General features: G+C 43.2%; 1 protein-coding gene across 1 annotated transcript in view; it reads left to right on the plus strand.

Annotated features, from left to right (window-relative positions):
* The first annotated feature begins 528 nt into the window (after positions 1 to 528).
* Positions 529 to 13,626, plus strand: part of LOC121278332 (regulator of microtubule dynamics protein 2) — a 163,692-nt gene continuing 150,594 nt past the window's right edge. The window contains exon 1 of the mRNA XM_041188638.1: positions 529 to 1,560. Within this exon, the coding sequence (XP_041044572.1) occupies positions 1,076 to 1,560 (485 nt within the window). The 5' untranslated portion in view covers positions 529 to 1,075. The remainder of the gene's footprint in view (positions 1,561 to 13,626) is intronic.

A 13,626-nucleotide genomic window follows, 5' to 3' on the forward strand; every position in this document is an offset into this window, starting at 1 on the left:
TACTCAAGGCTGAGATGGAACATCAGAACATTAGAAATAGGAGCAGGAGCAGGTCATTTGGCCCCTCAAGCCTGTCATTCAATAAGACCATGGCTGATTTTAAATTATTAATTTTTAATTACAGATTTTTTATCAGTAACGGAATCAAGGGTTATGTGGAAAAGGCAGGAAAGTGGAGTTGAGGATTATCAGATCAGCCATAATCTCATTGAATGGCGGAGCAGACTCAATGGGCTGAATGGCCCACTTCTGCTCCTACGTCTTATGGTTTTATAACATCACATCATGATGCCATTTTAATCTGAGCCCTATGGGAGCGTCTTCCCTGCCAGGCCAAACCGACTGGAATAGGATCTAGCTCCAGAAGAGGCCCAAAAAGCATTATTTATTTATTTTTACTTGGCTCCTATGGCAGTCTGATCCTACCTAACACTGTAGCCAAGCTTTTGGTCACTGGTCCGAAAATCTCATGTGACTTGAGATCCAACTTTTTTTTTCGCTATCATTCCCGTGGAACATTTCACCACATTAAGGAGGCTACATAAATGCAAGTCCCTGTTGAGTAAAGAAGATGGCAGTGCAGCTGGCTCTTCAATCATAGTTGAACCCGATGCAGTTACTGGTCCCTGTGGCAGAACAGCACGTGGAACAAAAACGTGAGGTGCAAAATCACTGCAATGTTAGTGTGCAACATGTCGTAAACGAAGACAGAAATATTTTCATATGATGAAATACAATATTTGATGTACTGAATGTGACAGACCAACAATTCCGATATCAATTTTAAAAAAGAAACTACCTGACCGAGCGTGATTTCGCCTCCCGTATCAGAGGGCAAAATAGACTTTTGAAACCAGCAGAAGAGTCTCTAGTGGGCGGTTATGAATCCCGCCTGACAGCAGATAAGGGGGAGAAGTACTTTGTCGTTAACGTTAAATACGACGAGCTGTTTGTGACAGAGGTGAAGGTTAAGGGGGCACAGCAGCAAGAGAGAGGGAGGGAAAGGCCCTGCAGTTGGGCCAGATTCCAGACGCCGCTCGCGCTCGGTTCAAACGGGCCGGAGGCTCGCGCGGTTATGGCGCAGTCAACCGACGGCAAGGCCCTGACGCTGGGCTTGTTAGCCGGGGTGGGCATCGGGGTGGCCGCCCTCACGCTGGCGGTTGCCTGGTACCAGAGGACCAGGAAGAGCAACGGCAGCGTCTCCGCGGCGAGGAGCCGGACTGACTTTCACAACCACTTGAAAGCCTCTCCGCGTCAGGCCGACATCTTGGAGAAGCTCAGCGGGCTGATCCGCAGCCTGGAGGAGGTGAAGGGCGAGGTGCAGAGCCTGAAGGAGGCCGTGCCTCGCCTGGAGGAAAAGGTGAGGAGAGAGCTCGCCCAGTTCGGGCCGGAGCGGAGTCCAAGAAAGAGGAGCAGCCCCGGCCACACTGCGGCCAGGAAAAGGAAGAGGAGCGAGCAGGTCGCAGAGGATGAAGGTGCAGGTGGAGATGCTGCAGGTGGAGATGCTGCAGCTGCTGGCTATGCTTCCCTGAGCTCTGAGGAGGTGGAGAGTGAAGGAGGGTGAGGAACTGAACTCGCTTTAATTTTACACACGCAATAGAGCCAAGTCCAGATGTTTGCATTTTTGTTTTAAAAAAATGTATAAATCAATTACAAATGTAATGATATGGTAACTTTCCAGTGACATTACAGCATTATCACAGAATTTTCTTGGCATGTTGATACTCCAGAATTCCCCAGATGCTGGAATTGTCCCCATTGATTTGAATAGAAAACCTGCCATTCAAAGAAGGAGGGAGAGAAAAAACATGAAACCTTGACCATTTAATCCTGACATCAGTGTTTGGGGAAAAATGTGGCAACATGGCACTTTAGAAAATCATAACAGATTTATGAAGGGGAAGTCGTGTTTGACAAATTTGATGAGTTTTTTTAGGGTGTAACTAGTAGCATAGGGGAAGCAGTGTGTTTGGTTTTTCAGAAAGGTGCTGCACAGCTAGTCATTATACAAAATTAGGGCTTGTGGGATTGTGGATAATATAAAAGCAGGGTTTTTTAAAATTGGTTTATGGGATGTGAGTGTCTCCAGCAAAGCCAGCTTTTATTGTCCATCATTGCACCTGAGAAGGTGATGTTGAGGTACCTCCTTTAACCACTGCAGCCCATGTGCTGTAGGCACACCCACAATGATGTTAAAGAGGGAGGTCCAGGATTTTGACCCAGCGACAGTGGAGGAGTAGCAATAAAGTTCCAAGTCAGGATGCATGTGACATGATGGAAACTTGCAGGTAATGATGTTATCATGCATCTGCTGCCCTTGTCCTCCTAGGTGGTAGAGGTCATGGGTTTGGAAGATGCTGTTGAAGAGCCTTGGTGAGTTGCTGCAGTACATCTTGCAAAATGGTACGCACTGCTACCGCTGTGTGCTGGTGCGATGGGTGCTTTTTCCTGGAGGATGTTGAGCTTTTTGAATGTTGTTGGAACTGTACTGTTCCAGGCAAATATAGAGTATTCCATTACTATATTTGACTTGAACTTTTTAGCTGGTGGATGTCACTAGTACAGGGGGTGAGTTACTCACTGCAGAATTCCCAGCCTCTGATGTTCTTGTGGCCACAATATTTAAAATGCTGCTCCAGTTAAGTTTCTGGTCAATGGTACATATGAACTAGGAGTAGGTCCCCTGGCTCCTCAAGCCTGCTGCATCATATGATAAGATCATGGGTGATCTGACTGTGGCCTCATGTCTATTTTCCTGTCTATCCCTTAAACCCTTTGACTCTCTTGTCAATCAAGAATCTATCTATCTAACTCAGCCTTAAAAATATTCAGTGACCCTGCCTCTATTGCTCTCTGGGGAAGAGAATCCCACAGACTAATGACCCTCAGAAAAAATTTTCCTCATCTCTGTTTTAAATGAGAAACCCCTAATTTTTAAACTGTGTTCCCTCATTCTAGTCTCTCCCATTAGGGAAGCATCCTTTCAGCAATGGTAACCCTCTCCAGGGTATTGATGGTGGGTGATTCAACGATGGTAATTACCCCTAGTTCTAGATTCTCCCATAAGAGGAAACATAAGACCATAAGATGTAGGAGCAGAAGTAGGCCCACCGCGTCTGCTCTACCATTCAATGAGATCATGGCTGGTCTGATCATCCTCAGCTCCACTTTCCTGCCTTTTCCCCATAACCCTTCACTCCCTTACTGATTAAAAATCTGTCTATCTCCTCCTTGAATATACTTAACGACCCAGCCTCTACAGCCCTCATCCTCTCCTCATCCACTCAGTCAAGATCTCCCTCAAGATCTTGAAGGTTTTGATCAAGTCATCTCTTTCTCTTCTGAACTCTAGTGGATATAAGCCTAACCTGTCCAACCTTTCCTCATAAGACAATCAGCCCATTCCTGGTATGAGTCTAGTAAACTTTCTCTGAACTGTTTCTAATGCATTTACATCTTTCCTTAAATAAGGAGACCAATACTGTACATAATACTCCAGATGTGGTCTCATCAGTGCTTTGTGCAATTGAAGCATAACTTCTCTACTTTTTTATTCAACGCCCCTCACAATAAACAATAACATTCTTTTAGCTTTCCTAATTATTTACTGTACTGTGAATGTTATGTTGCATGAATGTTACTTACCACTTATCAGTTGCATGGGGGGCATGGGCTGCTTCCGTATCTGAGGAATTTCAATTGGTACTGATCACTGTGCAATCATCAGCAAACGTCCCCATTTCTGACCTCCTGTTGGATGGAAGGCCATTGATGAAACAGCAGAAAACATTTGGTCCCCCGACCTGCTGCTGTTTGGTCCTCTGACCCCTCGCATTACTTACATCCACTAACATGGGGACCAGGAAGGGGTTTAAGGTAGCCGGCAGTTTGGTGGGATTGGGCTCAATTGAGAAGGTGGTGAGACTCATGGAGAAGTTGAACTCAGATAGGGTATGATGTGAGGTAAGAGAGAAACTAGAGAAAGATGCAATTTAAGGGCATAAGATCCTTAGTGAAAAATTGGACCCATCGGTTAGGAAAATGGCAGAATCAATCCCCTTTTGTAATTTTAAAGACTTCTCATCTGCTCTTTTTTTGTAAGAGGAAGAAGCCACATCCTGATCTTTCTTTCCTGATGGTTATACCCACTTATTTACAAGGATGATACCAGAACTCTTTTTTTTGCACTTTTTCTATGCTCCTTTGTCCTTTTTGTACTATGATTCATGCAGTTTTGTTGCATCAGCAGCACAAACTGTTCCATAACATTCTGCAGCTAAGGCAGAAAGTGTTGATAGAATGTTACAAAATCAGACTAGCTATCCATTGATTAAAACTGACTGAATAATAGATACCAAAGTGCATGTTGCATTTATGACTTTTGTCTGCCACTGCATAATTATTGTATTTAGCAATTTTTTATTATATTTGAAAGATACAAGTATTCCTATTTTCTAAACTGTAAAATACTGTAGGCACACTTTTTACTTGCCACAGTGATGTCATAAAGGATATTAGTCTAATCTCCTCTGCATCCTCTGCAGTAGAGAGGGTGCAGAGGAGATTTACCAGGATGCTGCCTGGGCTAGATGGTCTGAGCTATGATGAAAGATTGGATAGGCGGGGTTTGTTTTCCTTGGAGCAGCAAAGATTGAGGGGGGAACCTGATAGAGGCATATAAGATTATGAGGAGCATAGATAGGGTGGATAGGAAGGCACTTTTTCCATTAGTAGAGGGGTCAATAACCAGGGGGCATAGATTTACGGTAAGAGGTAGAAGGCTAAGAGGGGAGTTGAGCAGAAATTCTTTCACCCAGAGGGTGGTGGGAGAGTCAGAAACCCTTGTAACATTTAAGAAGTTTAGACAGTCACTTGCTTTGCCATAGACTCCAGGGCTATGGGCCAAGCATTGTAAAATGAGATTAGTGTAGTCAGATCTTTTGTTGACTGGTGAGGACACGATGGGCCAAATGGCTGCCTTCTGTGCTGTAAACATCTGAGTCTATGATTCGTCTTTGATCTACAGCATTTGATAAAGCTGTTGGTGTTTAAGATGCTTAATATGCTACATGCCTATATCAATTACAAAAGTAGTTCTGATAAAAAATTATTCATGATGGTTAGTAGATCTGATGGACTAAACAATATAACACGTTATATGGTGTATCCCCCTCACTTCGGCCAACCATTGACAGTCATGCCTTCAGCTGGAATTCCCTGCCTAAGCTTCCACACTACCCTCCTTAAATCCAACCTCTTTCCAAGTTCCTAATATATCTTTATAAAGTACAAAATTCAACATTTTTCTATATTAAATGTGCTATATAGATGCAAGTTGCTGAAAGATAACCTGCGAGTGAGTGAGCAGGGACCAGTATTGCTGGATTGAGGACTGTAGGCTGCAAGTGAGGGTAACCCAATAAATAAAGTTATGAAAGCTTTGTTCATTGATAATCTGATTATAACCACTATTCCTATATCATATTGAATATGCAGCACAGAAACTTTTAAACTAATCCTGATTTACCATTGACTTGAACCCTGTCTATCAAAACCATTTGGGGTTGTAATTTATTTAGATTTGGCAAGGAACATTAATATTAATTTCAGTGGAAATATTAAACATTTCTAAGATTTAGTAAAACATTAAAATATTATTTCAAACAATGACTGTCCTCATGAATTTGAATTTGTTTTAAGTTACCAATTAAGGATTAAGTCATATGTTAGAGCAAACATTGAGGAGATTTGGGTTGCTTTGGGAAGTCAGTATATGTTCTATTTGAATGCTAGATGTAAGAGTAACTTATATAAGTGGCAACACAAGTTTTTTTTTTTCTCCCTAAATCATTTGTTCTTAACATGCATTCTATTTACATGCTAAGTAAGGCCTATATTTTAAAGAAGTTTTTAAAGTTGTTTGAATTGATTTTTTTTGAGGTAGTCTTAACTGTTTTGAAAGTGGGGTGGTATTATTGTGGTCAGTTAATAGAGCCTGGACATTGGCCAGGAATTCCTAGTCAGCTGAAAAGTGAAGGCATTCACCGCTGACCTTGAAGAAAACCACTCACAAAGATCTAGCAAACTCTGTGATATGGATTTTCCCTGTCCTGATGTCAGTTTGAATCTGGCACCAAATCAAAGGATCTACAGGTGCCCAACAATAGTGATGTAACCAAGCAGGGTAAGTAGCCAGCCACATTTTAATATTCTCACTGATAGCAAACCAGTAGGTAAAATGCACTAAATTTTTCACTTTCGAATTACAATTTATAGAGTGTGAAATAAATGTGTAGGACATACACATAGGATTAAGGGCAAAACTGAAATATCATAAACTTGTTTTAAACCTTTTTTTACCATAATGGAGAGATTTGACATACTGTAAACATGAAATCAGTTTTTCAGTGCCAGTGAAGCTGTTTAGAAGTAATTATGAACATACGCCTTTTAAAAACCCAGTTGCACCTCATTCAACATGGTGTAACTTTTTTAAGGTTTTTCATGCTGAGACCAAAAGCTTAAAAGAGCAAGTTTTTATTAGCTTAGTGATTTCTACTTGATTACAGTTTGGGAAGATTTAAATAGTGCACCTTATGGAGAAGCATACAATCACTAACAGCAGTTTCTCTTTAAAACTGTGTATGTTGGACATCAGAATTTGCTGTCAGTTTCAGAGGAGTGAACACTGACAGTTTTGCTATCAGTACTATTGCAAAATCCAGGCCATTGTGTTCTATTTCAAGCTCGAGTCCAATAGCTGTTAGTGCATAAACTATTGATAAAGAGGTCAGATATATAAATTATTTCAAGTGTTACTTGTGTTGTTCATTGGCTGCATGCATCAACAGGGAACCCAATATCATGAGTGGCTTATGCTGCATAAAGGCAGCTTGTTAGGGAGGTGCATTGTGGTTGTAAGATGTGGTGGGGGTTTTTTTGTAAAGAGAATCTGGTTCTGTAATACTTTATGGAGTAGCTGAACATGAGAGAGAGAGAGAGAAAAAACAACATTTTTTGACAATGCATTAGGAGTCTTCATGCAAGATGTGGAGAAGAGAGAGGTCCTGTATCCGCAAGGGAGCAGAAGGCCCTCCAGATGTATGATGTGGAGCCAATAGGAAGAAGTAGTGGCAGAGGTCAATGAAAACAATGTGCTATTAGAACATGGATGCAGCGGGAGGAGGGAATTTAAGGATATGACACAAGGTGAGTTTGGCTTAAAATGGCATACCCTCTCAACTGTCTCACTAACTTCATCTGCTGCTTGATTCACAAGACCTCCATCAGCTATCTACCAACAATCTTTATCAATAATACTCAACCCTTCAATTCATACGTTTTACCTCACTTGCACACACTTAGCACTGTTGCAAGCCTCACACCCATAACTCTCAGCTCTCACACACTGGGAGCTATTTCAATCATTACAACTACATCACCTAAACATATTGCTGGACAATTAATGACTCATTTCCCTCCTTCTTGCAGGCAAATGTGATGCATAACAGAGGCAGTAGGAAAGGACTGGAGGAGGACAAATGTACCTGCATGTTTTAATCCCCATAGATGAGACAGTGCTGGTCATCATGGGAAGGGGCATCACTGAGGTCATGGGCACTAGCAGGGATGGAAGGAATTATAATGATATTGGCATACCTAATCCTCCTCCTCCTCTCAACATTCTTCTCCATCATCTCAAGTCATCTGACCCGTAAGCTACAGCTAGTGTAAGCACACAATTTTTGCTTTCTCCTCTTCCCTTACTACAACCCAACTCATGTTCCTTTTTCATTTCAGGCACTCAAGAACTGTAACCTCCTACTTAGTGAAGGAAGACAACGAAGATAATGAAGATGAAGAGACACCATTACTTCATATTATACTTGCTGCTACCAACTCAGACGCTGACATTGTATGTTAGAGGCAAGGCATGTGATGAGACATAGGGTAATAATACACAGGTGCCAGTTTGCAGGAGGGTGAGATTGCACACTAGTTCTGCAAAGGAGTCAGATTACGATTTTCATGGATCAGGCTATAGAAAAAGGCACCAGCCTTTTGGGTTGCATAAACAAATGTTTGGTGCACTGGAAAGCCTGCACACAATGTCCAGGAACATACATTCACAGAGTCACAGAATGGTTACAGCATTGAAGGAAGCCTTTCGGCCTGTCGTGTCTGTTTTGTCTCTCTGAAGCAACAATTCACTTAATACCACTCCCCGCCTTCTCACGATAGCCCAGCACATTCTTCCTTTTCAGATAATCCAATTCCCTCTTGAATACCTCGATTAAAGGAGGAACATGGAGGAGTCCAGCCCCAATTTGGTACAGAGCTTGGAGCCCATTCTTTCCCACACGGAATGGGGAAGTTTTACATCAACACACCATCATTAGGACCCACTAGGGTGCAATGTCTGGTTGATGTCAAAATTTCCTTTGCAAGAGAAACAGCTTCCACTGCAGCACAAATGGCTTTTATCACAAGTTGAGAGCTGCAGTAGAATATCAGATTGCTGCTATAGTGGCTTTGGATACCAATGTCCAAAAGAAGTTCTAGGACATCACAGGGGTTCGTTTAATTAGTTTTCCAACAGACTGCTGGACTGTTGAGGGACTGCTATTGATGAGTGACAGTGGCTGTATGGAATATAAACCTGCTTTTTCTCCCAGGATAACATTCCTACACCTACTCCTGCTAGTCCAGAGTGCCTTGCTGTTGCTTGCCATCTAGCCAGCCCAGAATACTGCTTCCTAAGCTGAAAGGTTGCAAGCTGATGCTGGGTCTTCTGGCCCAAAGCTGCTTGAGGTCGCCCTCCAATGACATCAACATCTCAATCGTAGATCAGCTTTCTACCACCCTCTGCCATCTTCCACCACCCACGTTGCCCCACCAGGGAAGCAATTAGTTGGAGCACTCTGGGCCTGGGAAGTGGGTGGGAATGGTGGGGGGGCGGTGGGGGGTGGTGGCGGGACGGGCACAAGCTGCTAAATGCAGTAGACCATCCTGACTGACAGGCTATTTGGCCATTGATTGCTGTGTTCAGAACAACAGCAGTCATTGGCCGAGTAGGACACACCAGATTCCAAAGTACCTCTTTTTTTGCTTACTTCATGTCAGGATTTGTCTGAGGACTGTTCTATTTCTGTTGGAATTTAGGCGTTGGTGTCTTCTTCACTTCAGACCTGGCTGGAGGCTGCTGGAGCATAAAGTCAGTTAAAATGTCTAGTGCTTCACCATTATCCCCAGAAGGCTCTTCAAACCTCCTCCCTCTCAATGGTGTGTGGCTCCTGGGCCAGGCCCTACCTGCCTGACCTTTCTGAGTAAATATTGATCTGCATAGCATGATGCACAGGATGTAAAATTAGAAGCCTGATAAGTGTGACTAACCAACGTGAATGCTGTGGAGTGCTACGATTATCAACCCTTTGATGCCTTCAGAACAACCATTTTAACGAAAGACATATAATCTTCCGCTATTAACTTTGCCAGGGAAACAATGGGCTTGGACAGTAGGTGAAAGGGCTAGGTACAAGAAACAAATGTGTTAGTGGATATTGATTGCAGTAAAACTACAGTCATTTGGTGATCTTAACCTTAAGGATCATGCTTTCCTTCTTTCTTGGACAAGGGCAAATTATGATTGTAGAAAATGGCCTGATGGCAGATTGAGGAATTTCTATTAATCTCACAACAAATATTTGTCTACACGTAACATGTGGGGAATCTTAATGCAAAGTCCAAATGCCATTTGCTCGCTCTTTGTGAGGCCTGAGGAGGACACCATTGTCCATAATCTCATTGCATGAGATGTTGCCCTTTGTGATCTTTCCATGTACCTGCTTAGACCGATCTCACAACCAACGGATGAGATCTAAGCTCTGCAGTCTTGCCACATCCAGTTGTGAATGGTGGTGGATAATTAAATGACTCACTGGAGGAGGAAGCTCCACAAGTATCTCCATCCTCAATGATGGATGATTCCAGCACATCAGTGCAAAAGCTATAATTTTCAGCCAGGAGTGCCAAGTGGATTATCCATCTCGGCCTCCTCCAGAGGTCCCCAGCAGATGCCGATTTTCAGCCAATTCGATTCACTCCACATGATATCAAGAAACGGCTGATGACACTGGATACTGTAAAGGTTATGGGCCCTGACAATATTCTAGCAATAGTACCGAAGACTTGTGCTCCACAACTTGCTGCACCCCTAGCCAGTACAGCTACAACACTGACATCTACCTGGCTATGTGGAAAATTGAGCAGGTATGTCCTGTACACATAAAAACCGGACATGCACTCTGCCACTCCTTGTCAAGCCAGGGTTTCATTCCTAGTTCATTGTTAATGGTAGAGTGGGGGATACGCCAGGGCATGACGTTTCAGATTGTGGTTGAATGCAGGTGTATTGCTACTGATGGCCCGCAGGACTTCATGAATGCTCACTTTTGAGCTGTGTGACGAACCCCCAATAAACAGGAAAAAAACTTTGCTTAATCAGTAGTCAGGGGCTGGAAACTCCAGTTCCCAGTGGGCCTTTGGGTTTCTGTGCATCCATCTGCCATAGGATGTTGGAATGTGTAGAGTTCGTGTTCTTTTATGATCTTTGGGTCTTCTACGCATGTGCCAGCTGAAGAATGGCCGCACATGCACACATGGTGGATTAGACTGAGGACTGGCCCTGTGTGTGTGCATAGTTCATTTCTGTAGCTCTGCAGATTGGGAACTGGCCCTGTGCACCTGCACAAAAGGAAAAGAAAAAAAGGTGAAATGGTGTGAAACTGGAGGTCAGATGACCTCAAGTGGAGCACCATGGCAGAGAAGGTGTTCCAAGGAGCAGGAGACTGGAGGGGAACAGGAAAGAGGCCCCAGACAAAGAAGATCCCAAACCAGGGAGTGGGGCAGAAAGAGGGCTCAGAAGATTGTTTGAGGTAAAGGACAAGGACAGAGATTAGAAATGGGTCATGTTGAATAAAATTGAGAGAAAGAAGCAGAGCAATTGGCTCTTGAGTTAAAGAGAAAGCTGCAGGGAACAGACTTGAACCAAAGTGGGCTTGAGAGAAGCCAGAAGACCTGAGGAGCCAGCAAAAGGTTGGTGACTCCTTACTGTGGGCCCTTGGAGCAGTGATATTCTGCTTGGCAGGACAAACCCAACCCAGCCAATTAGTGCCCTGTCAGTCTACTCTCGATCATCAGTAAAGTAATGGAAGGAGTCATCAACAGTGCTATCAAGTGGCACTTACTTACCAATAACCTACTCATTGATGCCCAATTTGGGTTCTGCCAGGGCCACTCAGCTCCTGACTTCATTAAAGCCTTGGCTCAAACATGGACAAATGAGCTAAACACCTGAGGTGAAGTGAGAGTGACTGCACTTGACATCAAGACAGCATTTGACTGAGTGTGGTATCGAGGAGCCCTAGCAAAACTGGAGCAATGGGAATCAGGGGGGAAACTCTCCACTAGTTGGAGTCATACCTAGCACAGAGGAAGATGGTTGTGGTTGTTGGCAGTCAGTCATCTCAGTTCCAGGACATCACTGCAGGAGTTCCTCAGGGTAATGTCCTAGGCCCACCCATCTTCAGCTGCTTCATCAATGACCAACCTTCCACCGTAAGGTCAGAAGTGGGGATGTTCGCTGATGATTGCACAATGTTCATCTTTCACAACTCCTCAGGTACTGAAGCAGTCCATGTTCAAATGTAGCAAGACCTTGACAATATCCAGGCTTGGACTGACAAGTGGCAAGTAACATTCGCACCACACAAGTGCCAGGCAATGACCATCTCCAACAAGAGAGAATCCAACCATCGCCCCTTAACACTCAATGGCATTACCATCACTGAATCCCCCACTATCAACATGTTGGGGGGGTTACCATTGACCAGAATTTGAACTGGACTAGCCAGATATCTGAAAGTGTGCTTGGAAGGTGAAGCTGGAGTGTACACGGTGATCCAGGGCAAGGAACATTGGAAGGCAAGTTTGAAACCCTGGAGGTGGATCCTTGTTGAAGGTGTCTGAATGGAAGCGACGTTTGGAAGACAATTCCAAGGTGTGTTCTTCAAGTGTGGAGATTGGAAGCCCTCGTGAAAAAGCTGGAGTTTCGGTGAGATCGGTTGGCTCGTGGTGTAACAATTGTTTGGACGGGGGGTTGGGGGTTGATGAGAAATCCGTGGAATCTGCTTTGGTGACATCTGTTACTTGTTTGGGGGCATTGTGGCTCTGACCACAGTTTGTCTATTAGTTTACACGTACTGCTTACTTGCCCTGAATAGTAGAGTATAAGATAGATATTGTAAATTAGCTTTACAAAGTTGTATGTATCTGTAAAGGTATAGTTAGGGCGAAGGCAGAGCATGACTTGACTCATTTACTGGTGTTTGTATTGAAATTTTTCCAACCTTTTGTCAGGTGTAATATAGTTCATTTTTTTTCTTGTTTAATAAATGTTTTATTCTTCATGTTAAAAGTACACTAGCAGACTCCTGTGAATGTGTTCAGTAACTGCCCTCCACACTTTCCTCAAAAAAGTTAGGATCTGTCAAGCATAGAATTGGACTTGTCCAGTATTAAGATCAGCTTGGATCTTAACAGTTGCGAGATCTGTTCTGAATCTCTCCAGCAGCCACCTGAAAGAGTCGCCTTGAAGCCATAAGCATTGCTGTATTTCACTCTGAGGTTACAATTGTAACTGCAGCATTTGGCAGATTTCAGACACAATTGTTTTGCAAAACGAGCACATCTATAAGAAATTAACATTTTAATACATTATGGATTGATTTCTACTTTTATTATTTTAAACGTTGTACTGTTAGTAACTTGCTGTATTGTACACCTTATTTTCACCTACCTCTCCTTTAGGTATTTCATTAAAACTCATCTCTATGAACAAGCTTTCCACCCTTCATAGTTTCTCCTCTTTTGGGTTGATGTCCATTTTCTTTCATAATGCCTCTGTGAAGCACCTTGGGACGTTTTTCTACTTTAAAGATCTATATAAATGCAAATTTGGTGTTGGTGGTCTGATGCTGATAAACTTCTAGAAATAGCCCTAACCAACCTTGAGAATGGTGCATTATCTCTCCGCTTGATATCTTTATAGAAATGGTCATGGTCACCCACACCATCCTGCTTCAACAGTTTTCCCCTTGTCCAGTTATTGGAATTGCCCTAGCTTGTTTTCGCTGTTGCCCACCTGATTGGAACCAGAACATCTTCAGCAATGATTTCTATTCCTACTCCCCACACAGTTACCTCCAATGATATATCTTTAGCTGCCTCCTCTTCCTCATTTTTATATATATAAACATAGAAAGTAGGAGCAGGATTAGGTCGTTCGGCCCTTCAAGCCTGCTCTGTTACTCAGTATGATCATGGCTGACCCTCTATCTCAATGCTCTACTCTTGTGCTCTCCCCATACCCCTTGACGCCTTTAGAGTCCAGAAATCTATTTCCTTAAATATGTTCAGTGACTTGGCTTCCACAGCCTTCTGTGGTGGAGAATTCCAAAGGTTCACCACCCTCTGAGTAACGGAGTTTCTCCTCACCCCTTAATGGTCTACCCTGAATCTTGAGACTGTGACCCTTTGTTCTAGACCCCCAGCGAGAGGAAATGTCTT

The sequence above is a fragment of the Carcharodon carcharias genome, chromosome 5, assembly GCF_017639515.1.
Source record: "Carcharodon carcharias isolate sCarCar2 chromosome 5, sCarCar2.pri, whole genome shotgun sequence".
Classification (NCBI taxonomy): domain Eukaryota; kingdom Metazoa; phylum Chordata; class Chondrichthyes; order Lamniformes; family Lamnidae; genus Carcharodon; species Carcharodon carcharias.